The sequence below is a fragment of the Sceloporus undulatus genome, chromosome 4, assembly GCF_019175285.1.
Source record: "Sceloporus undulatus isolate JIND9_A2432 ecotype Alabama chromosome 4, SceUnd_v1.1, whole genome shotgun sequence".
Classification (NCBI taxonomy): domain Eukaryota; kingdom Metazoa; phylum Chordata; class Lepidosauria; order Squamata; family Phrynosomatidae; genus Sceloporus; species Sceloporus undulatus.
Window position 1 is genome coordinate 91,336,250 of NC_056525.1, and position 26,745 is coordinate 91,362,994.

The 26,745-nt window shown below is 41.2% G+C and overlaps 1 protein-coding gene across 2 annotated transcripts; it reads right to left on the reverse strand.

The window, feature by feature from the left end:
• Positions 1-833: 833 nt before the first annotated feature.
• On the reverse strand, positions 834-26,745 carry SERBP1 (SERPINE1 mRNA binding protein 1). 2 transcript variants are annotated; one of them, XM_042462131.1, is made up of 10 exons: positions 26,189-26,745; positions 20,311-20,464; positions 19,643-19,789; positions 19,431-19,520; positions 18,912-18,986; positions 16,640-16,817; positions 12,651-12,698; positions 10,682-10,855; positions 8,719-8,757; positions 834-2,411 (listed from the first exon to the last, which is right to left on the reverse strand). In XM_042462131.1, the coding sequence occupies exons 1-10, from the start codon at positions 26,616-26,618 to the stop codon at positions 2,355-2,357; spliced, it is 1,392 nt and encodes a 463-aa protein (XP_042318065.1). In that variant the 5' UTR covers positions 26,619-26,745; the 3' UTR covers positions 834-2,354. The 2 variants fall into 2 exon arrangements, with proteins under 2 accessions (XP_042318065.1, XP_042318066.1); XM_042462132.1 differs by having other exon boundaries at positions 19,431-19,502; positions 26,189-26,744.

Here is a 26,745-nt window from a genome sequence, read left to right on the forward strand (position 1 = left end):
TATAATGCCAATTTTTCATGACATTGTTTTTTATAAAAGAGCATGAAAATAAACCTTTATTTTGTTAACACACACCAATATTAGAGAGGGTTTTTTCACAGCTTGACACAAAGTACACAGCTAATAAAAGAACAGCAAATAGGCCATCATTAGAAGGCCATCCTAAACCTGTTCTACATTACATGTATGCCATAAGATGAAGGAAATGAGTGTCAAGTATCAAATTGGCATGGGATGCTTGGCTTTCAGCAATATCATTGACGAAAGGGCTACAGTATGGGGAAGAACAAGTAATAATTAGCTTGGGAAAGGATGTATAAGGAAAGGATATATAAACAACAGCAAAAAAAAAAAAACCCCTATTTAGCAAGTACGTCTTTGGGGACCAGAATATTTGCACAGTGGTTATAAGATGAACTGTTATATAAGACATCCAATTATCTTCCAACATATCCTGTGGTATGAGATGTATAGAGGCAGGAACCATAGATTTACTGAAAACATGTGCACCTGTTGACCTAAGGAAATTGACTAGCTCCAAAATGTGAGCTCTCAATTCTAAGCACCAAGAAACTTTGAAAACAGTGCTTAGCATCTTAAAAACTACCCTTCGGGCAAAATCTATGATACACTTAAAAATTTACTTCTTTCCTCTTGACTACAATGCTGAAAAGATTAATGTGTCAAGAATCCAATCCAATACAGTAACCATTGCTTATGTAAACAAATGTTCATTAAAAATCATTCTGACAATGTAATCCAGCTGAACACTGCAAGCAGTTTCCTATTCAGCTGTCTTAATACTTTTGACTGCCCAGCACAGTTTAAAAAAAAAAAAAAATAGGGCACCACCACTAGTTTTCCACCCCATTAAGAAACCTGCAAATGTAATAAGCTGCTCAAAGTGTAAATACCTTAAATAAATGGATATTCCTGATCTAGCCTCCTAACAAATGTTGCAGACAGAAAAAAAAAACCCTAAGTAGTCCTTTTTATTATTTGCTCTTCTCAAGTCCTTCTGTGTTTTGAAAGTGGTAACATTCCTGTTCACAGGATTAAGTTAAACTATTCTACATTGGAAAGGAGAACTTCTTACAATCACCCTCTGAAAAGAAAACATTCATTTGTCATCCAGAAGAGACCAGAAGCTGAAGCAACCGAGCAAAATCCACAACATTTCAATTAGGTGGGTGAGGTTTTGGTTTATGTCCCACGGAGACCACAGCCGTCCCATTATGATGTATGTTGTTCTCCGACTTGCATGAGCCAAATAATCCTCCTCCCGAGCAGTACACAATGCCCTTTGGTTTCTTCTTTAGGATCAATGATGCAGCTAATACAAGTGTTTGCACCAAATATAGGTGCATGTATATGTAGATATACTGCACTGCCAGACAAATATCAAATGGACTTTAAATCAACTGTATTAAGAAGTAGATGCCACTCCCTTCCCAATCTCCCATGTCTTGAAAAAAAAGTTGCTCCAGTCTACAGGGTATTTTTGGTAGCAACAATATGAACAAGGTTAAATGAAGTTTTACTAACAGACAACTAGCTTTTGTTGAAGAAAAACAGGTTAAGATTAAAAGGGTGGATATGGGAGGTATAACACAATTTTGTTTTTTTAAAAAAATGGCTTAGACCAATTATCCAAACAGCTGCTAGATTCATAAGCAGGTATTGAGTATAAACCAATGTGCTTTGAGTATTTTTCAAGTATCTGATATCAATTTTGTATAAAGATTTTGAATACACAAACTACCAAAGATAGAAGAAAATGGACTTTTCCAAGTTTGAATTTAAGTATTAAAAACTCAAAATATTCCAATGTTAGTATTCCACACAGTACTAACAATTTTTGTACATATCCCAGCTGACTGTGGACTGAAAATTATCTGCTAAACAGTATTAAAAGAAAGATAGTGTGCAAGAATTAAAATTGTCTGTAGTTTAGGGAAACACATCTAAAATCCTAACCTTAAAAAAAACAAAAACAAATGAAGTGAAAGCTTTAACTGGTACACACTGTTCACACCTATATTTCAAGTTTGGAAACGCATATTTTCAAGCAGCAATACAAAAAAGTATCCATGAAGAATGCATAATTTCCGAAAAAAATTATGAAAACATCCCTGCTACCATTACATTTCTAAATACAAAACTGACTACCATATTGTTGCTTCTGTGTAGCAAGAGAAGTTCATTTTCAAAACAGGTAAATTCAGTCTTCAGGTGTGAATGGTATGAATGAGAGTCCCCTTTTAAATTTCTTAAGTTGTTTTTAGGATCCTTAAGCATGCAAGCCTTGAAGAGAAGGGCCCAACAAGGGGCAGGGTTGGCTTAGGGCATCCAGTTTAGGACAGAGCTGGGAAAGCTTCTGGATCATCAACATCAGGAGCAGAAGCACTCGACTGAAAGAAAAACATGAAGCATATTATGCCAAAGAGTCATTATGTCTGTCACTTTTATTTGCAGCATTATGTAAGGCAGTGAAATTTTTGCATTAAAGGAACACATAGTATACAGTATAGCTAAAGTAAAGAACTGCAATGAACATGTACAGCACACAAGCTATATATTCTGTAAGTTACAGACACAAGCATGTGCAACTGTCAGGGCTCAGGGCACCTCTGAGGACCACATCACCCCAAAGGTTAGAAGAAATCTTCCTCCAACACTTTTAGTGGGTGTGGTGAGGCATTTCCTTTACGGCCCTGGCCTGTTTTAGGACCAGGAGAAGCCTCTTTCACAACAAGATGTGACCTGGAAATCAACTTCTAGGTTAACTAGCAATTGGAAAAAAGGCATCTCTTGGGCCTAAAGTAGAACAGGGGGCAACCAACATGGCAAAAATGTCTCAGCCTTCCCTCAAGTGCTCTAAGGTGCAAAAGGGGCACACAGAAGTACCTAGGCCCACTTCACACTATCCCGACCCAATGTAGCAATTCTACCACTTGGCCAGCTTTGAGAGATCAGATAAATACATTCATGGAGGATAAGGATTTAAATGACATACCAAACACAATGGTGATATGCTACCCATGTCGGAAGCATACCTCCCTCAGCAGCTGGGCTAGACGTTACAGTAAAACATGATTCATGTACTGCATGCTGCCTACATTCTGAGCTCGCAGTGCCTTAATCTCAGGCCTCATTCCATGTTTGTTCATCTTGAGCTACAAAACCAGCACAAACCACCTGTCTGGTCTGTCCTTGACAAGCCACATAAACCATCACTTCTTAGGATTGTCACAGAAAAAGGCAAAACATAAAGTTAGCTTCTGTCAAAGCTAGATCACCAATATACTGTAAGAAGGGAGTCTCTTGATTTTCAACTTGCCATGGTAAATGAATGCATCCAACATCAACACCTAACAACATAAGTGGAATGATGCTACTGCTCTCATGTGCTGTTTGTGGCTTTCTACTGAGATACAATCAGCTACATTCAGAGAACACAGTGCTGGACCAGGGGCATTTGGTATGATCCAAAATTGATCTATCTATATTTTTCCAAAAGCAAATGTGTAACTTCCTGGTCTTTAAGACTGTCAACTTTCCCCAATTCTTCAGCAGCAGTGAGCTGGTAATTTTAACTGGCATTTTTACTTGCACTGGTTTTTCCAGGGTATTTTTTAAATTCCTTTTATAAAAAATATATGGCTTCACCTTCACACACACACACTCACATACACACACCACCCATCTCAGCACATACTGTTCTCCCAGCTGTTTACTTACTGCTACCCACGATCTACACTCTCTCCCCAACTGATCTAATATCAGCGTAAATTTATGTTTTACCTAGGGCATTAATATGTATCTGGATTTTAAGGTACCATACTTATCTAGATACACAAATGTTTTGTACTGTATGCTGCCAGTAAACAGCTCTATTTTGCAGAAGAGTATTAAGATACCCCAGGGGCTAGAAAAACTGCACATTTGGAGCTGAAAAAAAAGCAGCTTTGTAATATCTTGTAATTTCCCCCCTAAACTTTTAAACTGGAAACCATGATCCCTCAAACTAGAATCTATTAGGCATGTTTGATTTTGCAGAGCTTAGAACAGTAACAACTATGATCATTTTATATCTGACAGGGTTACAAAATAGCCCATCTGAGTTTAGGATAAAAATTTGGGTACTCCCATTTCCTTCCCAGGCAGATTTGCCACCAAAATTTTATATTCCATTTCCATGAATAACTTTTGTTCACTTCTTCTTTTATTGATCTCCCCAAATTTTATTTGGAGATACTTCTATCTAGCCAACTTTAAAGAATTCTTGCAATTCTTTAGATCTGCAGGGGACAATGTTGACGTTTCCAGGGTGTGCTTCTCTACCTTTGGAGGGTGACTTAATCTGGGAAATGAGTGGGGAACCATGTCCCTGCAGACTCGGCTGGTTCTTACGGTGTCTTTTGATACCTCTCACCATGGATTGTATCCATGGGATGGGATCTGAAGGCACAGTTTTACACTGGCTTTCCATCCTTCAGGATGATTGCGGATGATGATGCTAGGGCCGTGGTGGCAAACCTATGGTATGTGTGCCCTCTCAGGCATGCAACATCATTTTTGAGGACATGCGGAGAGATGGGAAGGCAGGGGAAGAGTAAGAACAGGTACGCACCTGTTCTTCCTCTTCCCTTGACCTCCCGTGCCTTTAGCTGTCTCTCTGGGGAGGCAGCTGAAGGCCTGAGAACCTGTTCCTTGTCTTCCCTCCACCTTCACAGGCATTCGCTGTCTCCAGGGAAGTCCCGCCCCCATACGCCCCCCCCCCCCGCACTGGGTAACAAAGGCAGGAACGCCTTTGAGTTTGGGCACTCAGTCTCTAAAAGGTCCACCATCACTTTATTTATTATTATTATTATTAACCTTTATTTATAAAGCGCTGTAAATTTACACAGCGCTGTACATACAATCTTTTTAATTAGACGGTTCCCTGCCCTCAGGCTTACAATCTAAAAAGACATGACATAAAAAGAGAAGGGAAAGGTGGTGTGGCTAGCAGGCTAATACATATAAAGTACATAGCAATACAGGAAATGGTTTGATAAAACAGGCATCAAAAGAACATCAAATAGCAAGTGACAATTGTGCAATGCCTGGGAACGCTTCACTGAACAGGATGGTCTTCAACTCTGTTTTGAAGCTGGTTAAAGAAGTGATGGCTAGGGATTCTCATGATTAAGTCTACAAATTTTAGTCAAAAAAATTGAACCCAAAAACCAGAGTTGATTTATCCATGGATCAATGTTAGTATTGTACTTTAATTCTTATTTTAAAATAGGTACCGTCCCCTGGTGAAAGGCAAGAGAATAATCTGTCCTGGAAGCACTGACCTCGCTCTATTCTCTCATCCATCCAGCTTTTAGGATTAGAGTGCAAACAGTTGAAATTTTGTTACATTCATTTGGCACTGTTTTCCTTTGATTCATCCTTTAGATCCTTTGTTACGTGGCCTTAAGTTTTACCCGTGACTTATCCACAGGTTATATCAAAATCCATAATTTTGGCCCCAAAACCTGCCCTCAACTTATACATGAGGTCAACTTATAGCTGATTATATACAGTAACTCTTGTAAACACCAGTTCTATTTTACTTTCCAGTCCAAATAGCTGCTTAGTTTTTAAGTGCTACAGTATGCTATCAAATCTCTTTCTGCTCTTAGTTTCACTTTCAAATACTGTACTTCTTAATGGGGCACTTCAAATATTTATGATACAAATTGTGTTTACACACTGGATTGTAATAAATCTCCAACTGAGCAGGGGGCTTCTCCATCCCTGTTCAGCATGGGCCATCCAAGGTTCTTAAATAATACTGTAAATTCTTATTTGGAGAAGCTTCTATCCAGCCAACTTGAATGAATCCTTGCACTTCTTCAGCTTTGCAATGGGGAATACAGTGGTACCCCGGGTTACGAAATTAATTCGTTCCGCGGCGCCATTCGTAACCCGAAAAGCATTCGCAAGCCGAAGCCCCATAGGCGCTAATAGCGAAAGCCGCGATTTCGTGCGAAAAAGCGCCGAAAAGCACCAAAAATTTTTTCGTAACCCGAAATAACCTTCGTAACCCGGAACAGTTTTTTTTAATGGATTTTTTTCGTAACCCGGAAATTTCGTAAGGCGGCGCATTCGTATCCCGGGGTAACACTGTACTGTACTGTAGTTCCCAAGGTCTCCCAGACAGCCCGAGCCCATTCCTGAGCCAAGACTGCATTAACTGCCCTTGTGGAATCCTTCTGTATTTTTATATGCATAAATATAATAATAAATCCTGCAAAGCTTGAAACAGCACTCAAATGCTAGTACTGATAGGATATCTTGGCCAGAGTGATGCTGGGGACATCTGTTTGATCCTGTGGCCATTAGGCAATGGAGTTCATTCAGATTGGGTTTTCTGTGCTGGATAGTATGGTGAGCCACCAACCATGGTATCCTTCCGAGCCACGTCTCTAAGATGGGACTTGAGAGCACAGTTCAACAGTAGTTTCAGTTCTTCTTGGTGAGGCAAACTCAAAAGGTAGTGCTGGGGATTCTTGTTCAACACCTTTGCCACTGGCCTGAGGGGTATCCCAGGGCTGCGTTTTATTCCCCCATGTTATTTAACATTTACATGACACTAACTCTCTCTCTCCATCAAATTCCAAGTAAGTTGTCCACTGGATGAGGGTAAACAAACTAAAACTTAATCTAGACAAGACAGGTGCTACAGATCAGTTGAAAGGCTGAACAGATTTTGTCTGTGTTGGATCGGGTCACACTCTCCTGAAATTTCAGGTTTGTATCTTGGGCATGGATCTGGACTCAGATCTGAGCCTGGATGCTCAGATCTGAGCAGTGACCAGGAATGGATTTGCAGTTAAAACTGGTGTGCTAGCTGCTCCTGTCTCTTGAGTTGTCAGATCTAGCTATGGAGTCACATGCCTTGACTACATTCTATCTGGATTATTCAAACATACTTTGTGGGGCAGCCTTTGGAAATTACTCCGAAACTTTAGCAGGTCCAAAATACTGCAGCCAGGTTGGTGAAACAATTCCACTGGGTCCCAATCTGCCTCTGGATAGAATTCAAAATGCTGCTTATAGTTTAAATCCCTACACAGTTTGGGTCCAGAATATCTGAAAAACCATCTTCCTATATGAAATATATTTGTATCTCCCTGTAATGAGCCTGCCCATGCTGTAAGATCTGTAGGGAAGGCTTTCTCTGGGTCCCACTACCATCATCCCGGGCATATCTCCTGAGGACACAAGACAGAAAGGGCCTTCTCAGTTGCTACTCTCAAGTTGTGGAGGTCTCTTCCCTAGGAGGTTCAATTGGCTTCTCCCGGATATCCTTCCATCAACCATTTTAAAGAGTCATTTGGTTTTTAGTAAACTGTGGCAGAATGGGGGGGAGCGTTTTATTTTATTGTGTTCCAAAATTCTTAATGCTGTTTTTATTTTCTGATTTTAAAATCAAACTTTAGTTTAATTGTGGTTTAACTTTAGCATGAACAACTGTATTGTATTTATATTGGGAGAATAGTGGGATAACAAAGCTGTTTTGGTTCTGTGCCACTGGCTGACATCAGTAATGGATTGGCTAAAGGCTAACAGATTGAAGCTTAATCCAGACAAAACAGAAGTGGCCAGCAGAAAGGCAGATCAGGGAATAGGGATTCAACCAATGCTGGATGGGATTATGTTCCTCTGGAGGATGCATGTTTGTAGACTGGGTGTACTGGACTCAGCCTTGAACCTGGAGTTTTTCTGCTGGTGTTGACCTATAAAGCCCTATATTGCTCAGATGCAAGTTATCTGAAGGACCCATATTCTAATACCTGTTTTGGGATCTTCTGGAGAGGTCCTTCTCTCTGCCCCACCACCCTCACAGATACATCTGGTAAGAATATAGGAGTTTTCTTAGCATTTACTCTCAGGTTCTGGAACTAGCTTCCTAGAGTTTAGAATGGTGTCCTCCTTGTTGTCTTTCTGAAGGTAAACTTTTTGTTTCAGCAGACCTTTGAAGACTGATCTCCAAAGTAAAACAGGCCTGGCAGTGTTTTCTACTTGTTTTTTTTAATGGCTATGTTTTTAACTAGTTTCATTTTACTGATAATTATATTTTTAACTTTCATATGAGCTATGTTTAACGGATGTAAGTCACCCTAGCCACCCTGGGTCCCAGACCAGGGAAAAAGCAGGCTATAATTAAACGACGACAACAACAACAACAACAGTGTATGTGCGTATCATCACATTACATGTATGTTCTGACACTTCTTTACTCAGCTCCACAAGTGCTGGCTCCTCTTACACTGGTATCTAAAAAAAAGAATCTATTATACAAGTATATCTTAAACTGCCCTAACTTTCCCTGTTTTTTTAAGCACTGTCTCTCCATCACCACCAACAAGCAACAGTAAACACATACTGAAATGTCATGTATACACAAATTACAAAGCAGGCTGAGGATAAGACAGTAAGATTGAATTCCTGTAAACACAGAGACCACTTTGTGGGGAAGGATGCTTCATGTAAGCCCAAAAAACCTTCAGCATTATCATGACAACTTATGTTACTGATAAATGTATAACTAGACCTAAGGTATTAATATATTAGCTCCTATCAATTTTGTACATAATTTTAGGAGCAGGGGCAGGGAGGGAGGGAAGAGGTTTCAAAACTTGCATAAACCATGAAATAAAACTGTATCAAATCACTAACCTGATTGGGTGTGTGAATCACATCAAACTCCTTTACCAACTAGAAGGAAATATGGTGAAACACAAGTATTAGCGTACAAATTTGTAATGAACAAAAACAAAAGAACAAGGTTCTGATAACAAATGATTTGAGAAGCAGTGTCAATGGTGAGAACTCTTACAGAAAGAAATCCTGTGAACTGAATTACTAACGAGACAATGATGCCCCCCCCTCTTATGCACAATGGTACTATACTTAAGTGATGTCTTAAAACTAATGTTGCACTGAGTAGAACTGCTAGTACACTGGGATTTTTCTCTGCCTCCCTCTGCAGACCTATGCACCCACCAAAAATCATGATGGCTTCCCAGGCTTCAAGAGAACGTTTTGGGAACGAATAGGGGATTAACGGAAGGGCAACCCACAGTTCAGTTTAAGGAAAAACGCCTGTCAACAGAATCACCCTTTAGAGTTCTACCATTCAGGGATGTAGATTAATATTCCTATCTTCTGTGCAAATGACTCTAGCACTGACTGGAATATCAGTCTATATTTGGAAACTGTAATCTGGATAGCGTAGTTAAAGAAAATGCTATCATGAACTGGGAACTATTTGTTTTGAAAAAAATATTCTAATTTTTTCTGAGCATCAACACAACACCACCAGTGGAAAATTTCACCTCATTTCATGTGACGCGTTGCAGGTGCCTGAAGTCCTTATAGGACAGAAGTAGAGAAGCTGAAAAGCCCTAGCTGCAAGGTGTGCATTCTTCATGCTTCCCTACCTCTAGTGAGCCCACCAATCACCCACTTCTGCCTTCAAGATGGCTACTACTGCACTCTTGCTTGTTCATTCACAAGGTGGCACTTGGTGGCTAGCAAGCTCCCCAGAGATGGGGAAGTCCTAAGAATGTGCAGCTGGTGTTTGTTGCCACCTTTGCTGCTGCCCTGTGACTGGCTGCACACGATCTTCTGTATTTCATACCCCTGAATATTAATTACTGCATCTTGAACCTGCAGTTCATTACAGTCGGCCCTCCTTATAAGCAGGCTTGCCTTCCGTGGCTTGGAGCTTATGCAGAAGGCAAGCCCCAGCAGAAATAATGGGGCACGTACTCATGATGTGCTCTCGCAACCATGCGCCCCATTATTTTCTATGGGGCTTGAGCATATGCTTTTCTCCATATGAGGAGGGGAGGGGGTCCGGAATGGATCACCCTCGTATGGGGAGGGCAGACTGTATATCCAATGTTTAATATTTTTGAAAATGTGTTTTCAAGGTATTGTTGCAAATATTTAAAATATGCAGGTACTCCTATGGGTAGCAGTGATAAGAAAAAGAGGATGCAGAAAGTCAAGCTGCTGGAGAAAAAGGCCAGCAGTGTAAAACGTCTTACATTTATTGTTGCTGTTGTTCAACCCCCTGCTACAGGTATTTTGATGACACTACTGTGCTGCTCAGTTACCCTAAACACATTATTTTTTCACTGTATTAATGATATATTCTATTTTCTCCTCTTCAGTATTTCTGTATAAATAAGTGTAAGAATCAATACAGTCTGGAATGATCGTGATGCCAAACAACCACAGACTTGGATAAGAGTTACTCAACCTATATTAGGGGCATGAACGGCTACTGCTGCTGCTGGAGAGGAGGCAGCCACCAGGAACACATTCAAAGTATTAGCAAAATTGTTTTTTCCCATGCACAGAGGTTTGCGGAAAAGCCATGGGCAAATATCCATGCTTATGGTCGCAAGGTGACGTATGTGACCTTTTAAATCTGCTTCTTGCTCTTATAAAAACACGTAGGGCATAGAAGTGCAAGCTGGGCTAAAGGCAAAGCCTGGAAGGATAAAACAATGTCCAATGCTGTGTTCTATGGCTGCAAATGACCCTTTTCCTGAGAAGCCTTGTGCAGTGTGGGTTTACCGCAATCAGAAAATATTAAGCAGCTTCGTATTAGAAAAGAATAAACAATTACCTTATCAGTTCTGCTTCCACGGTTAGCCCTTCCCCCACGTCCACGGCCTCCTCTTCCACCTCGACCACCACGCCCAGGACGACCAAGATCCCCAAAATTTATCTCCAGCTGAGATGTGATGTCATTTGCCGGCTTACGGAAATGATGATCCATTACAGAATCTTCAGCATGAGACTATAACGAAAGGAGTTTATGCCAAATCAAGTACTGTAATTTAAAGGTATTTTCACTGGATATTAAATCATCTAGTAATTCAACAAGATTACTGTGCTATTACACCACTGTTACCAGCTTGAAAAGCTACAACTGATCCCAGGGTGTTTTGAGACTAGGGCAAGATAAAATAAATTGAAAGCAAAAGTATACAATGCTTTACCAGGCAGTTTCATTTATATACATCTTTTAAGAAAGCATCATTTTTATGTATGAATGTAGGTGAGATGTGCATAAAAAGTGGGACAGGGGAGGTCAGAATTAATGGCTTCATATTGTGCCTACTTCTTCAATGTACTCCTTGGGGCTGGGCAGACTTTGTGCATTTATAGGAAGTTCTTGCTCTCAAGAGTTAGTGTACAGGCAACACTGTATCATTTTTAAAGATGCTATATCTTGATATCTTATATCATTTTTAAATGTCTATGTGAAACACCAATCAAGCCAATAGTTTCTTTTTACAATCTGAGTTTATATCTTTTATCTCCTTCCTGTTCTTTACACATTGCTTACAATGTGCTTTGATTGATGTTGGTTTGAAGGCTCACCATAGGGCAACCCACATACTACAATTCCCATCACCTTTGACCTTTGCTCATGATTACTGGAACCAACAGGAGCTGGAAGGCATCAGGGCAGGAAAGCTATCCAAGGGGCTTTCCTGAAACTTCTATCACCAATGGATCCCATTCTGCACAACACTCCAAGTTTTTACATAAATCTGCTTTTCATCTTAGAACTTTCCTGCTTTATTGTAAGTAAGAACTTCGAAATCTCATTTTCAATATATAAAACATAATTAAGGAGGACACCTGACTTCATAAAACAAATGAGACCTGATATTCCTTTACTTTATTATGTCCATATGCCATGTTGCAACTTAAATAACAGTTTCAATGATACTAACAGATGGGAAGTACAGAGTAAATATAGTTATAACTAAAACACCATATAAATAAATTTAAAAATCACCATAAAACACAAAACTATTTTGTTAGTATTCAGCAGGCGCTGAGCAACATAAGACTTCACCAAACTGTTTTTAGCCTTCCCAACTGGGGCGGGGGGGGGGGGTCCCAAAGATTTTATTCTACAAATCCAGGAATTTTCCCAAAGTTGCTATCTCCATTATATGCATACACACTACTGTTCCAGCTACATAAGCAACTGCTTGTAGCCTGATCTGCAAAGGAAGAGGAAAGAATCACTCTCTCATTTCACAGCACTCGCCTTAACCAGTATTTAGGAGTTGGGTGCCAGTATCTACAGAGATGTAAGAGTATGAGAATTATTACAACAGATCCACATTCACGTTGCTGGAAATAACAAAGGCCTGTTACAGACTGCCAAAATAAAGCTGCTTCGGGTCTCTTTGGAGGTATGCTGTTTAAATGATGCATGCATCCTAAGAATCCGGAAGCTGTACCAAAGCTGCACTCGAGTGCTTAGGAATGAAGTGGGGCTTTGGCGCGACCTCCGGACTCTTAGGACCCATGCATCATTTAAATAGCATACCTCCAAAGAGACCCGAAGCAGCTTTATTTTGGCAGTCTGTAACAGGCCATAGTTAAACAAGAAGGTACAGATGAATTATCAGTAACAAAACATATTTGTTAGAGAAGCAGCAATGTTATCGAAAATGAAGGAAAGCACTATCAGGAGCTATATGCCGTATTTTCATCATACACTTCTAAAATTCAGCTTTTAAATGTTTATCTTGTTCCTCATCCACTGAATACATATAAATTGTCAATACCTCATTGGATTCCAGCTGACTCCCTTGCATCTCTGTCATCCCCTTTGTCTGATTCAAGTTGTATGTCGACACGCAAGGGATAAAAACAAAAAGAAGAAAATGAGACTCTACATCACAGAAATAAAATGTTCTATGATTAAGCAGGTGAACCAGGAGGATGGACAAAGCAACTAAGTAAAAAATAGCAAGCGGAAAATGATACTGTGCAACTACAGGTTTTCCAGCTTGTTATTTTGAAAGTCATGCCAAATAAGAATGCCAAGATTAGCTTCAAATAAAAGCAGAAATGAAATTATATCAGAATCTTATCTTTCATTAATATGCAGTCTCAGTACTCAGATCCAGAATTTTAAAATATATCTAGGTTGCAATCTGAACCACACTCCTCACCCCCAGGAATAAGCCCCACTCATTTTTTAAAATTTAATTTTAATTATTTTTATTATTAAAACTCATTCATTCATACATTATTATATAATACATAATTCTGTATATATATTTCCTATATCCTATTACAATTGTCTAAATATCTTTTATATCCCACCTCAGTGCTCCCCTTCCCCACAGCCATTTTCACCCTTACATTCCATCCAAAATCTCAGTTCCTTTTGTGGAGGTAATCTTCCATCTTCTTTTCTCAATACATTCTCGATAAATTCTTTCCAAATTCCACCAAAATCACTTCTTTTCCATAATCCCTTTTTTACTTTCAATTTGCATGTCAATTTATCATTAATCATTAATCCATACCTCTTTATACCAGTCCTCCAATTCTACAGTTATTTTCATTTTCCAACAACTTGCTATAATTAATCTTGCTGCTGTAATCAAATTTGTTACCATATCTTTTTCTTCTTTTTTCCATTTCTCTGAGTTATATAATGATAATAATACTATATTTGGATTTCTATCTATTTTTATATTCATAATACTTTCTATTATCACTTTTCCCCAATGCATATATGATGGCGATGTAAATATGTACAATAGGGCTTACTACCTATGAGAAAATATACAACAAATTCCAAAGAATAAAGGCTGGTCATAAATAGTCTGAAAGAGTGAAATTTAACATACTGCTGGTAGCTGCAGAAAAATCTTCCTCCCCTTTCCCTACACACTCTCAGCATTTCCAGAATGAAGCATTAGATGGGTTCCAGAACAGTTTTGGGAGCGCATGGGAGTTTTTCTGTGGGAGGAGGTCCAGAAATACCAAAGTGCAGTTCCACAGGATTCCACCAGCAGAATACCATCAGCAGATAGTCATTTGGGGGGGGGGGACTTCCATTGACACATTTTACCATAAAAAATGGGACAGGCAAGAAAAATATAAGAAGCACAAAAGGCAAGCAAACCACAAAGACAGGCAATGCTCAGGGGAAAACAATTACCCCTAAACCCCTACACTATTTCAGTAACTCTCACAAACATGTACTTCCCACATCTAGCAACGTAGACAATCATTTCCATTTGGGGAGAAGGTAGTTTTAAAAGGATGGACATTTGATTTAAATCAATGACTTGTTCTAAACACCTTCCTTAGCATTAACATTTATCACCCTGAAATTACTCATTAAGAACAAAACTGAATGGAAAACTTCAAGTAAATTAACACATGTCCTATGAAACTGTGTACTTTCTATAGACGTATCTATATACACAGTGAAACACTGAATTATGCACCTACATCAAAACCACACCATGAAAACATATGCTATTCCTGCAGGTCTGAATTTGCTCCAAGATCCAGATTTTCAATGAAGTGTGGGTGCAAATCCACATGCCAGTGGGCAGATGTCATGCTCATTTTAAGCGGGATACATACCGCCAAAACGCAGCATGGCGGCAGCAATTCTAGGGTTAGGGAGAGTGCACCATTCATACGCTCCCTAACCCTAGTACGTCCTCCGTGTTAAGGAAAAAGCAACATGGGATATACAGCAAATGAAATAAAACATGTATGTGAGAGTCAGGGTGACTCAGCAGAAGCCAATTGAGAACCACACAGGTGTAAATGGTAATACAATTAACAAGTCCTGAATGCCAAGGACAAGAAATGTAAAGTGGATAATTGGACACACCTGACAATTGTTAAGTGGTCAAGGCTGAGATAATGAAATCATTAATTGTAGGATGAACCAAGCGAACCAATGAGAATGTTGTACACACCTACTGGGTGGAAACAGACAACAGTGGGTGGTACCATGCATTGACTATAATAATGACTATGCATCCCAATGTATTTTGTGGGTTGTAGAGTGGGTAGTAGTGGGTAGTAGTAGTGGACAGTGAGGAGTAGAGTATTGTTGTGTTGGATAGTTTTGGAGCTGTATATAGTAGAATAAAGTAGATCTTTTATTTAAGACTACTGAGTTGTCTGGTGTCTTGGGTGAAGCTACAAGAACCAGCTGGATCCTCAAGAAGAAGGGTGAAGACTTCTGTGGAAGCAAGAGTGAGAAGGCTTGGAGAGTTTGTCAGGGTCTTCAGCCTATTCTCTGTAACTCTTGCTAAGCTATAACCACTGGCCAAAACTGGTCAGCGCGGTGCACAACCAGGTGGTGAGTTCAAGCCAGAGGTGAAGAGCTACAACTCCCATCATCCCTAACACTCCGTACGTCAAAATGGCAGTGCCCTGTCTACATGGACACCGTCATTTTGATGTGACAGCCGCACTGCATCCAAATGGCGCGGCCGTGACGTACTGGCGCCGCTACTGGGCACTTGTGGCGCCCTTTCGCATGCGTATTGCTGGTACAGCCTTTATATGGCCGCGCCAGCAATACGGAAGAGAAAGGAGCCAAGTGGCCCCTTTCTCTCTCTCCCCGCCGCTGTTGGGGTGTCCTGGGGCACAAAGCCCCAAGTACACCCTTTTCCAGGCCACAGGGAAACGGCGTTTTGCTGCTTCCCCGAGGCCTGGAAAAGTGGCAGACCGGGGCCTCCAGGGCTGTCGCTGTGGCTGCTCAGGCCCCAATCCATTGGGGAAAGGGGCGGGTGCAGGCCCAAGAGCTTAGCTATGGAAACCCACTGAGTGTAGACTGGGATGAGCTTGACCATGGAAACTCACTTAGTGACCTTGTGCAAGTCAGTCTCTCAGGACTGAAACAAACGGCTGTATAAGCGCCGGTTTGGGGCTGCAGCAACCACACACCGTGACCCTGATCCAGCATTTTTCCGGCCCAAAAAGAAGCAGCAAAATGCCTCTAGAGACAACTTTTTGCCGGCTTTGAGGTGACTGGCATCTGAATGCCACACCCCCAAATCGCCCAGAAGCCAGCCGGCATGTAATCGCAGTGTGGCTTCCAGGCGACTTGGGGGCATGGCATGTCTAAACACCACACTCCCAAGCTAGCTAGAAGCCAGCTTTACCAGGCCATTTGTTTCAGCCCTCAGTGTCAGAAGAAGGCAAAAGCAAATCCCTCTGAAAAAATCTTGCCAAGAAAACTCTGCAATAGGTTTGCCTTAGGGTCGCCATAAGTTGGAAACAACTTTAAGGTACTCAACAACAAAGGTAATTCTTGAATGCCTTGAAGCAATTTTCACCACCACCACCACGCACCACAAGATGTACTACATCCTCCCAACAAAACCAGATGTGTTAAAAACCAGAACAGGGCACATGGGCACTGTGCACTCTGATCTTAAGGAGATTCATGAATCCCAAACTGCAATGTTCCATGTTTTATTCAAAAAATAAATGGGGAGAGAGGGCCCACATGCTGCCCATCCCAATCTACACCTCGGATTTCAACACATCTGGAATTCCTGTCTGAGTCTTTGCCAGATGCATTTCCAAGCTCTTTTCATTAGCTGCCAAGATCAAAAAGCTGTGCTTCAAAACAAATACTGCGAGTTTTAGGTTTAATGTATCCTATACCAGTTACTATGCTCACGTGGTAATATCAAAGTTAACACAATGTAATACTGTTAGTATAACGTAAATTATTTATTGTAATAAAACGTGAATACAAGACAATTCAGAAATAGCCTACCTCCTCACTCTTTGACTTATGGAGAACAAAACCTTTTTTCCATTGTCCATCAGCACCTTCATTTGGTTTGCGGATATTGAATTCAACTTTTGCACGATCCTTGTTTTGAATAGCTTTCCATTCATCCAGAGTCATTTCCTTGGGCCCCTCCTCCTTCACTTCTTCTACTTCATTCTCTCTGCAAGAAGTTTATAGTGATGGGTGCTCATTTCACGTATTCTGCAGTCAGTATACATTTAAATAGTGAAGTCTGAACACATGAACACTACAAGGAAATGGGGAGGCCACCTAAATAAAATGTACACTGCTAGAATATACCCTTTACACAAAAAACTTTATTTTAATGCATTTCAAATTCAGACAAAATGATAATTTTCCAGAAATCATTTGAACACATCATCTTTACTATCACCTATCTTACAACCCAGTGCATTATTACATCTGTCTCTTGGACAATTTAATCCTCAAAATATACTGCAGAGAACTGGTAGCTATGAATTAAGTCACATTATATATCCCTAACAGAAAAAATAATTGTACGCTATCATTTATTATTCCCAGTTCTTCCTCAATTGCTTTTATTCCCAAGAGTGCCATTAACATTCCATTAATAGTCCCTTATAGCTTCTGAAGTCCCTTCTCTCTATACTGTTGCAGGTTAGACAACCTACATGTAGAGGCAGCTACAAGGAAAAATTAAATTGAACTAACTCCCACAAACCTGCTACTAGATGTACACCACATCTAAGATACCAGATCTAAAGCACATTAAACAGCAAAATTATGTGCAGTAATTTAAACAGCTGACTTACAAGACATTTTGATTTGAACTGCATAACAATTCCATGGCCACGTTTTAAACATTTCTATCTAAAATAGTGATCAGTAAACTGCTTGGTATGATGTAAATAAATACATCAAAGTCATGGTTCACGTCGGTGGTAGACCACCTGTGGCCTGGAAATGCTGGTGAACTGTTATCCACTAACCATGATCATTGGCTATGCAGCTCCAACAGTATCTTGAGGAGCACAAATTAAACAACTCAAGTTAAATGAAACATGTTATTTATTTATATATGAGCTTCAATAGAAGGTTCAAAAACAAAAGATCGATATCCAAAGAAAGTGCATGGGCTAAATTCGTACATGCGACATCCAAGCATGGCATAAAGTGCTGTGAGCCAGAGTACACAAAGCTGTTACATCAAAAAGGGATAGGTTTGTCAGACACACAGATATGCATCAACAAAATGGGTCTGGATGAGAAGTGAGAATTTCTGGAATCCTGACTTCTTGTTAACAAGCAACATGCTCATGTGGCATTAGGAGCAACTAAACAAACCAAATGTGCCATAAGTAGTTCGTCATGTCACCTGGCACTACCTCCTTTCCTTCTGTTTCCCACCCTCAGCATCACCAATAATAAGAAGAAAATTTTAAAAAAGAGTAAATACTGGATTGTTCTAGTGCTTTGTTGGGAGGCAATCAACTTCAAAATAAAACTGTCCGCTAACTCTGTGACGTGAAGCTGTGGTTATTATAACCAACGCTGCACGAAGGAGCATGCTGCTTGTTCAATACAAGCAGGATTCCTGCAGCTTGTCATGTTGTGTGAATGTGTGCAATGATTTTATGCCAACCCTGATCAAATAACACTTCCACTTTAATTTTTTGTCCCATTTAATTAGGATCAAGACAGAAATGCAATTCCCTGAAATCTGCTATTGCTTTACTTTCTGCTCAGTACCAACACTGGACTTCACAAGTTTCACCATCTATCATTCAAAAGCAGATCTTGGAGTCCAGCCCTGGTTACTCCCCATTTGGCATGGGACTGCAGCGACCAGACACCACAGTCCTGAGGCTGGCCAACACTGCAGCCCCAAACAGGCCACCAGCAAGGAGAATTTTTTTGCACTCCTTTGGCTGGTGGCCGGGTGTATCTTTGGCCCCAGCCAGGGGTGTATGTCATCTATACACCACGCCTCCAGATCAGCCCAAAGCTGGCACTTTGGGCCTGTGTGTTTTGGGCCCTTGTTGTTTACACTAAAAGTTTCACAAGCCTCAAAATTTTAGATTAACTTTCATTTGAATTGAAATGCCAATTTTAATCAGTTTATTATGTCTAAAAGGTAACTTTATCAGCACGTACAGGTATCTGTTTTTAACAAGTAAACTTTCTACAAAATAATCCTTTTCCTTATGAACTGTCTTTCTTGGTAAGAGCTTATCTTTAAGTGCTCACTGAAGTTCCTCAACTCAGTACTTACTTATTCTCTGAGTCAGCAGGAGGATGTTCCTCTCCCTCTGGTGTTTCTTCTGTTGCATTTGATTGATCCAAGTCACTGAAATTAAGTTTTGTTTTAATGACTGATGCTTAAAATTAGCACATTTTATACATCTATCAAAATGCATAGTGTGTGAAAATATATGTAATGATTTTATAGGATTTTCAGTTTCTCTAACAATGATTTCTTATATTTCCAAGGAACTTTACAGTATTTCCTCAAGACTGCAAATAACTGAGATAATAAAACAGATGGTCTTGTGTCATTTGCGATTCAAGGCAGACATATTCAGCCACCAAAATTATAAGGCTGATTTTTTTTAAAAAACCTGCTTGCTCATTACTATGTTGTTGCACTGTATTATAAAGTCATGTTCTTGTGACACCTAACACGCTGAATGTAATCTGATAATATATTTCTACATTGTTGTGTCAACGTAACATACAGCTTTGCTTATCATTTAAATTTACTCCAAAATGTAATTCAAAGCAAAATACTAACGTTAGCTCATCTTTGACTGTTCCCCAGTTGTGTGATCCACTTCCACCGCGTTTATCCTCATGCTTCAGTCCACTGAAATGTGAAAGAGAACTAACAAAACTGAGTTAACATAATAGTGTTGAGAGACAGCAATTCAAAAGCAAATTTTGAAAGCTCTATACTGTTAAGAATAAATCTATCTTAAAGTAAGAACTACTTGGTTTAATACTTACGATCTGTCACTTCCACTATGTCTATCAAATTCACGTTTGCCTCGGGAGTCAAAGCCATCTCCTCTACCCATTCCACGCCCTCTGCCACCACGGCCACCCCTTCCACCTGGGCCACCACGGCCACGCATAGGACGATCGATAATTGGTCTGTCATAAAAGAAGTGCAATTAGGAATTATATTTACAATTTCCTCCAATAACAAAGATTACACCTATCCCCTTGAAATATTTTATCAATTAGGCACAATTATTTTAACCTAACAATATTAGGAAAGATCTTTTCTAGGCTTTCCTATCTTACAACAGTATTAGTTTTTAAACTACAATGGAGCTGCTTTTGAGCTACTAACATTCTTTAAAACTACTATCCTCTTAAAGCAAATATTAACTATATTTTTATTAACATATAGGAACAAAACCTTATTTTAAAAACACTGCTTCCACTAAAATCCCTCAATAGCATCTTAACTGAAAATAAAATAAGATCTGAGACATAAGATAGGCCTCTGACTCTAACAACTTCACATTTCTCCTGTATGGTTTTTAACATCTTTGTTAATGAAGACAACAGTGAAAATTCAAAAGCCTGCATAATGCGTTTTCTGCATTAGAACCAGAACACATTTTCTCTTCCACTCAATCCTAAATCCTAAAGCATTCCGTTCTCACTTGTCAACGGAAAATTCTCCTCCTTCACCCTTTTCTTCAGCAGGTTTGTCAAATCGCCGCTCACGGGGAGGCCGCCTCTCTTGCCTCCTCTCAATAGGCTTGCCTTCTCCCTGAGGCTGCTGCTGGTCAGGCCTTCTGCCAATTCGCCTTATTCCTAAAATAGAAGACAATCCACGTGAGTTAAGTCATTTATCTACTTCCACAAAACAACTGCTATTTATTACCATACACTACAGAGTTTATAGACAGATGATTGGAAAATAATATTTCCAAGACTTGGAAGCAGTATTTACAATACTAAAACTGCCTTTGCCCATGGAGTACTGTGATTTTGTTTTGTTTCCTGAGTTCTGGCCAAACTAGCTTTGCAGCTATTACACTACTTTGAAATTCTTATCTGGAAAAGCCAAAAGCAAGCAACCAGAAGCAACCGCTGTTGAAACATATTCAAACATAATTTCCTCCCACTTCTATTTTATCAAAAATCCACAAACAGTTACTGCCCACTAACCTAGTGGTATACTTTCATTTTGAAGCACTCTATAAAATATTTATTTCAGGCAGTAACGCATACCATTGTTACCTCTTGTGCTGCAGCAATGAGAGATGGAGCTGCTGTCCTTTTCCAATTTTGGCTTTCAAGGACAGCTAGGATCACTGAAACCTGGAGCTCAAAATGTTGTGAGGCATTTTCAAGCAATGGTGGAATAACTCAATTTTTAAAATAATGAAATACAAATCACAGAGTATGAAATTATGTCGGAAAGCATTACATAGGTGCAGCTAGAACACTAATCTAGTCATGTTTTACTATCAAGAGAGTTAATGACTAATTTGTCCTAATGATTTCAAATGGGACTAAATGAGGACTAATTTAGTATGAATTCAAGCCAGTGACATTTGTTCTTGCACCACATTTGAAGTCAAAGGTAGTAAAAGCCACTGTCAGTTTTGGTTTAGGCTGCAGATGTAGTAATGATGTAAAGACACTATATGCAAACAATATGCAAACTGACCAAATAGCTTTTCTGCAGTTATTAGGCTCGTTAAGGAAGCTGAAAAGAACTCTGGTTTGAAAGATCAGCACAGATTTTAAAGATCCAATTACTGCTGAAGTCCTGTTATACTGAACCTGTTTACCATCTCTCATGTAAAAATTCACATTTTAAAAGTTGTCCCAAGACATGGAACGTAGAGCATACAAGCTGCCTGTCAACTTATGGCAACCCCACAATTTCATGTTGTATTTTAAGGGGGTTTGTGTGGGATATGGAATGTATATTTTAATGTTGTAAGCCGCCTGGCTGCGCTGCGCAGAGGGGCGGGATAAAAATAAATTTTATTATTATTACTATTTTTACGTCTCTCTCTCTCTCTCTCTCTCTCTCTCTCTCTCTCTCTCAAAAGATAGAATGACTAGATTCTGATTAGCCTTTGCCACTGTTCCTTTTAAACTTCTGTGCTGCCAGACAAAGGGATGACAGATCAAGATGTGCTTTGGAACAAAAGGAGATGGCCTTCCCTCTCCAGGATTGGGTAAGAAGGGATGCCCATACTGGATATTTGACACATGCTAACTCGTAAGTGAGCAGCGTATACCATACCTTGCCTACCACCCTCTAGAAATTACAGTATTTTGATGCTTTTTCATCACAAGTATCAACTGCACTAAAATTCTGTACTAAGGTGGTAATGCAGGTATGGGCTGGTTTCCTCTATAAGATGATCATATAATTAGGTAGTCTGATATTCACAAGTGTAGTGTAATAGAATAATATGCAAAGGGTCTTTTTCAAAAATACCTTCCACCACTTTGATTATCAAATAAGTAAAAGATATGCCTGGAAGAAAGTATTTTACTGTAAAAACATAAATTACATGAAATATCAACAGAACATGCCACGGTATCATATCTTGATGACAAGCAGGATCTGACCTAGCCATAGCATTCAACAAAGACTAGCCTGGGATTCTCCGGAGAAAGAGGACTATATAAATACATTTTCAGAGATATATAAATTTCACATTGAAATGGGGATCTGAAACACAATTATCTTAGGCCCATGACAGATGGGCCCAAAGCTGTGTGCTGGCACAGATACTAGGGTTCCGGAGCGCGCAACATGCTCCGGGAACCCTAGTCCATACAGGTGCCAGAATCATGGCGGTGTCCCATCTACACAGGTGTCACCAAGATGATGTAAGGGATGTGCAGCATACAGACTTTGCTGCACGTTGCATACGTCACTGGTGCACCAATGGCAAGTTCTTTTTACTCTGGAGGAATGCTGCGCCATTTGGCTGCTGCAGCGTCCCTCCGGAGTTAAAACAGGCGATTCCAGACTGCCGTTTCAGGGTGGTTTGTTTTGCCCCTTAAATCTGGTTTCCCCCCTTTTGTAAGCGCATTACACATTTAACATGAAAAATAGTATATGAACTAAATAAACTTCCATACATTTGCCAAAAGTTTCTAACATTAACTAAATATTCCTACCTTAGGTGACATTCAAGAATAGGAATATGAAGAAAATTATTTTCCTAGGTAACCATAGAAGTTACACAGCAGAGGTGGGGAACTTTTGCTCTCGCCAATATTTTGAGCTTCTACTCTCAGAAGCCCCAGTCAGCATGGCCAATGGCAATGGAAGCCAAGCACATCTGGAAGGCCAAGTACTTCCACCCACTTACATAAATATGTGACTGATTTGTACAGGTATTAGTGTGAGTGCTAAGATGCTCCTGCTGAATTTTAAGCATGTGCCTCAGAAAGCCTCACAATAACCGATACCAGGCTCAACACCTAGGCCCAAATTTAAATATCCCAACTATTGATAAAGCAAATAAAAGTATGAACTGTACCCTGTCCAGTATTTACAATATTATAAACTTAAGATATGACATTGTCACCACTGGGATTAATGTTAATGGTCGTTGCACCCTTGCAACCCCCCTAAACACCCTCAAAAACCTGAAGGCAGGCAGTCACACATACCCCAAAGGATTTCTGAATGCTGAAGAAGCAGGTTCTGAGCTATGAGGCATCCAGCCCTCTCCCCATCAACAAGGCATAATGCTCCTGGATGCATCGTTACTCGGTGCCCAGTTCTTCAGTGCTCTGGAAATGGGGGCGGGGGGGGGGGGAGAGAATGTACTACCTGGCTTCAAAGGTAGATTTATTGAGGGATCTTGGCTGTGCAGAATTGTCTCAACTTGATTTTGTAAAACACATTTGTAAATCCAGTTAAGAAAATACAGCTTGAGCATGTTTTCATAATTCATTAAGCTATATTTTTGAGTAACTTTCTGCCAACTTTCTGCTACAGCCTATAATCACCTCTATCTGTTGCTACACAAAAAAGGATTTTATTAAATCAAGCTTTGGCAACATGCTAATCCTCCCACAAACTCCTTCCACAAGTACACAAAAGGCCCACTGCCACAGACATCCCACATTCATAGGGACCCCTTACCCCTCTCCATTTGTTTTGGGATGGGGTAGTAACTGACTGCATAGTCACCTTGACTCCCACGACAGGTGAAAGGCAGGATAAAAATATATCAAATACATAGTGGAAACTCACACAGTTCTTCTATGCCTTTCTCTCTGAAGAATTAAGACAGTAGAAGGGTATAAAACCAGCCACTAGCGGTAGAGCTTTCTTTACTAGGCCAGCAAACAGGAAAATCTTATGTATGATCATCAGTATAAAGTTTCAATATTTTCACTATTCAAAATATCTGAGACCAACTATGACACTAGTGCTATACTAATTAATATCTACCAGAAGAAGAGACTCCCACAAGTAGAAAGCCTAGTAACTACTACTGGCCTCAATCCTATTATTACTGCCAAGTAAAGTAGACCCATTAAAGCAGTGGTCCCCAAACTGTGCTCCTTAAGGGATTTTGGGCTTCGGCTCCCAGAATCCTAGACCACTGGCCAACATGGCTGGGCTTCTGGGAGCTGAAGTCCAAAATCTCTTAAAGAACAGAGTTTGGGGACCACTGCATTAAAGCAATAGCAGTTACCTATCTTTGAATAACCACTGAATCATTAATTGAAAAGGTATACTCCAACTGCACTTAACCAAAAGAATGTCAGTCAATCCGTTTTTAATGGCACATCGCATATTTTTAATATATGTATTTCTCTCTCTGTGTGTGTGTGTATTAAAAAGACCTGGTGTGCCACATACACAATTATTTGTACAAAAAAGCAGTAGCTTAAACACAATTAATATCTATTAATTTACATAGTCTGTAAAATACATCCTAAGTGCTCTTTAGGGGAAAAATAGCTATATTAAGTGCACTATACAGTACAGTATGTTTTTATTTAAAAATATTTACTTGATATAAACAAATATTATTTAGTTTGCATACTTAAGGACATTTTTATGCATGACCTTTTTGACAGTAAGCTACTCTTTGTAATGTTTAAAACCATCAAGGTCCATGACAAGAATGTTCTTTAAGAAAACACACATTTGGGAACACTTATTGGTCACATGTCTTCAAGTCATTTCTGACTTATGGGGAGCATAAGGTGAACCGATCATGGGGTGAATCTGTTTAGACAGGGTTTGTTCAGGCCTTCCTTTGAGGCTGAGAGAGTGTGACTTGTCCAAGGCCACCCACTTTCCATGGCCAAGCAGGAATCCCAACTGTGGCCACCCAGGGCCCACCTGATCCAGCATCCAAAGCACTGTACCATGCCATCTCTCTTATTCAGAAGCACCAGTGTTATGAAAAGAATGCACAGCGGTCTCTCTTTCTGACTTATCTGGTTCTAACGCTATGGAATTCTGGGAATCGGAGTATGCTGTGGGGCCCAGAGTGGGCAACAAACTCCAACTCCCAGAATCCCATAGCCTTGAGCTAAGAGTTAATGCAGTGCCAAACTGGGTTATTTCCCCAGTGTGGATGCAGCCTACAATGTAATGAATATTTTGAAAGTCTGATCTATCCCTATGAAGAGCACGGGGCACACGGCGTGAAAATGTAACTGCAAAGCCAGGGAGGGAGGGAGGGTTCAGACTGGGCTGCACTGCTGGGACCCCTTCGCCTCAGAAGGAGCACAAATCACCTGAGAGTGAAGAAGCCACAAAGGCAATGCAGACGTTTCACTGAAGACGCAGTGTGGATGCAGAAGGGCTTCATGCATGCTGCCCACCTGCAAGTGTAGCCCACGGAAGGGACTCCATTTTGTCTCCTCCTCCTCCTCCTCCTGGCCGAGGAGAAGCAGCACGCGGGCCGAGCACGTGGCTCCCCTGCAGGGACCCCGACCTCCCTGGCCCCGCAGGGCTCCCAGGTCACACTCTCTCAGCCTCAAGGGACTGGCCAGCTGCCACAAGTCGGAAAGGACTTTCTTTCAGTTAGCCTCAAAAAGGTGCCACAAGATCCCTTCACAGAGTCATGCCCAGATCTCTCTGCAGGCTCCCTCCCTCCCCACTGGCACCCCAAAGGCCCTTAACCCCCCAGAGGCCACGGAGCCCTTCCTCCTCCTCTTTTGACACACGCGGATGGACGGCCCCTTTCTGTGCCTGCATCCACACTGGGAGAAATAATAACAACCCGGTTTGGGACCGCTTTAACTCTTCCGTCTGGCTCAAGGGCTGTGGAATTCTGGGAGCTGGAGCATGTTGTGGGGCCCGGAGCAGAGCTCCAACTCCTAGCATTCCATGGCTTTAGAGCTAGAAAAGGAGTTAAAGCGGTGCCAAACCGGGTTATTGTTCCTCCAGTGCGGATGCAGGCCAAGAAAGGCAGGCGCCTGAGGAGGGAGGGAGGGAGGTCGCGGGGCAAGGCCACCCCACGTGGGAGAGGGCGCCTTCCTCCTCCTCCTCCTCCTCCTGCTGGGCTGACCTTCCCTGGGGCTCACCTTCCTTCCTGAGGGGCGCAGCGCCCGGCTGCTGCCCTCCTCCTCCGCCTCCGCCTCCGGCATCCTCTCCCCGCCGGTCCCCTGCCCCTCCAGCCCCGGACGAGGCGGGGGCGAAGGGCGGCAAGGGGTTCTTGCGCTCCTTCTGCGACTCCCTCCGCAGCTGCTTGGCCGCGCTCCCGGAGCCCGACTGCCCCGAGAGACCGACGCCGACGCCTCCGCCAGCCGAGGAGGAGTTAGCCTGGGACGCTGGGCCTCCGCCGCGGCCCCCTTGATGGCCGCCTCCTCCACCGCCTCCTCCTCCTCCTCCGCTCTCTTTCTTGCGGCTCTCCGCCGCCTGGATCACCTCGAAAGGGTCGGACTCGTCGTCCAAGAGCTGGTCGAAGCGGTTGGTGACGACGCACCCGAAGCCCTCCTGCAGGTGTCCGGGCATGGTCAGCCCCGGTGGCCCCGATGCCCTCGGATGCCGCAGCTGCCCAGGCCCCGCGCCGCCTCTCGACACACAAAATGGCCGTCGCCCCCCAAGCAGCCAGGCAGGCGTCTCTTCCGGCCCAAGAGGA

Bases quoted from the DNA above. Each gene is read 5' to 3' on its own strand.
- SERBP1 (XM_042462131.1), bottom strand. From the start codon at position 26,618: ATGCCCGGACACCTGCAGGAGGGCTTCGGGTGCGTCGTCACCAACCGC. The intron at 18,987-19,430 runs GTTAGTATTTTG...ACTTAATTTCAG, and splicing joins ACAGTCAAAGATGAGCTAAC to TGACTTGGATCAATCAAATG. The intron at 2,412-8,718 runs GTTAGTGATTTG...TTTTTCTTTCAG, and splicing joins TGATTCACACACCCAATCAG to TCGAGTGCTTCTGCTCCTGA.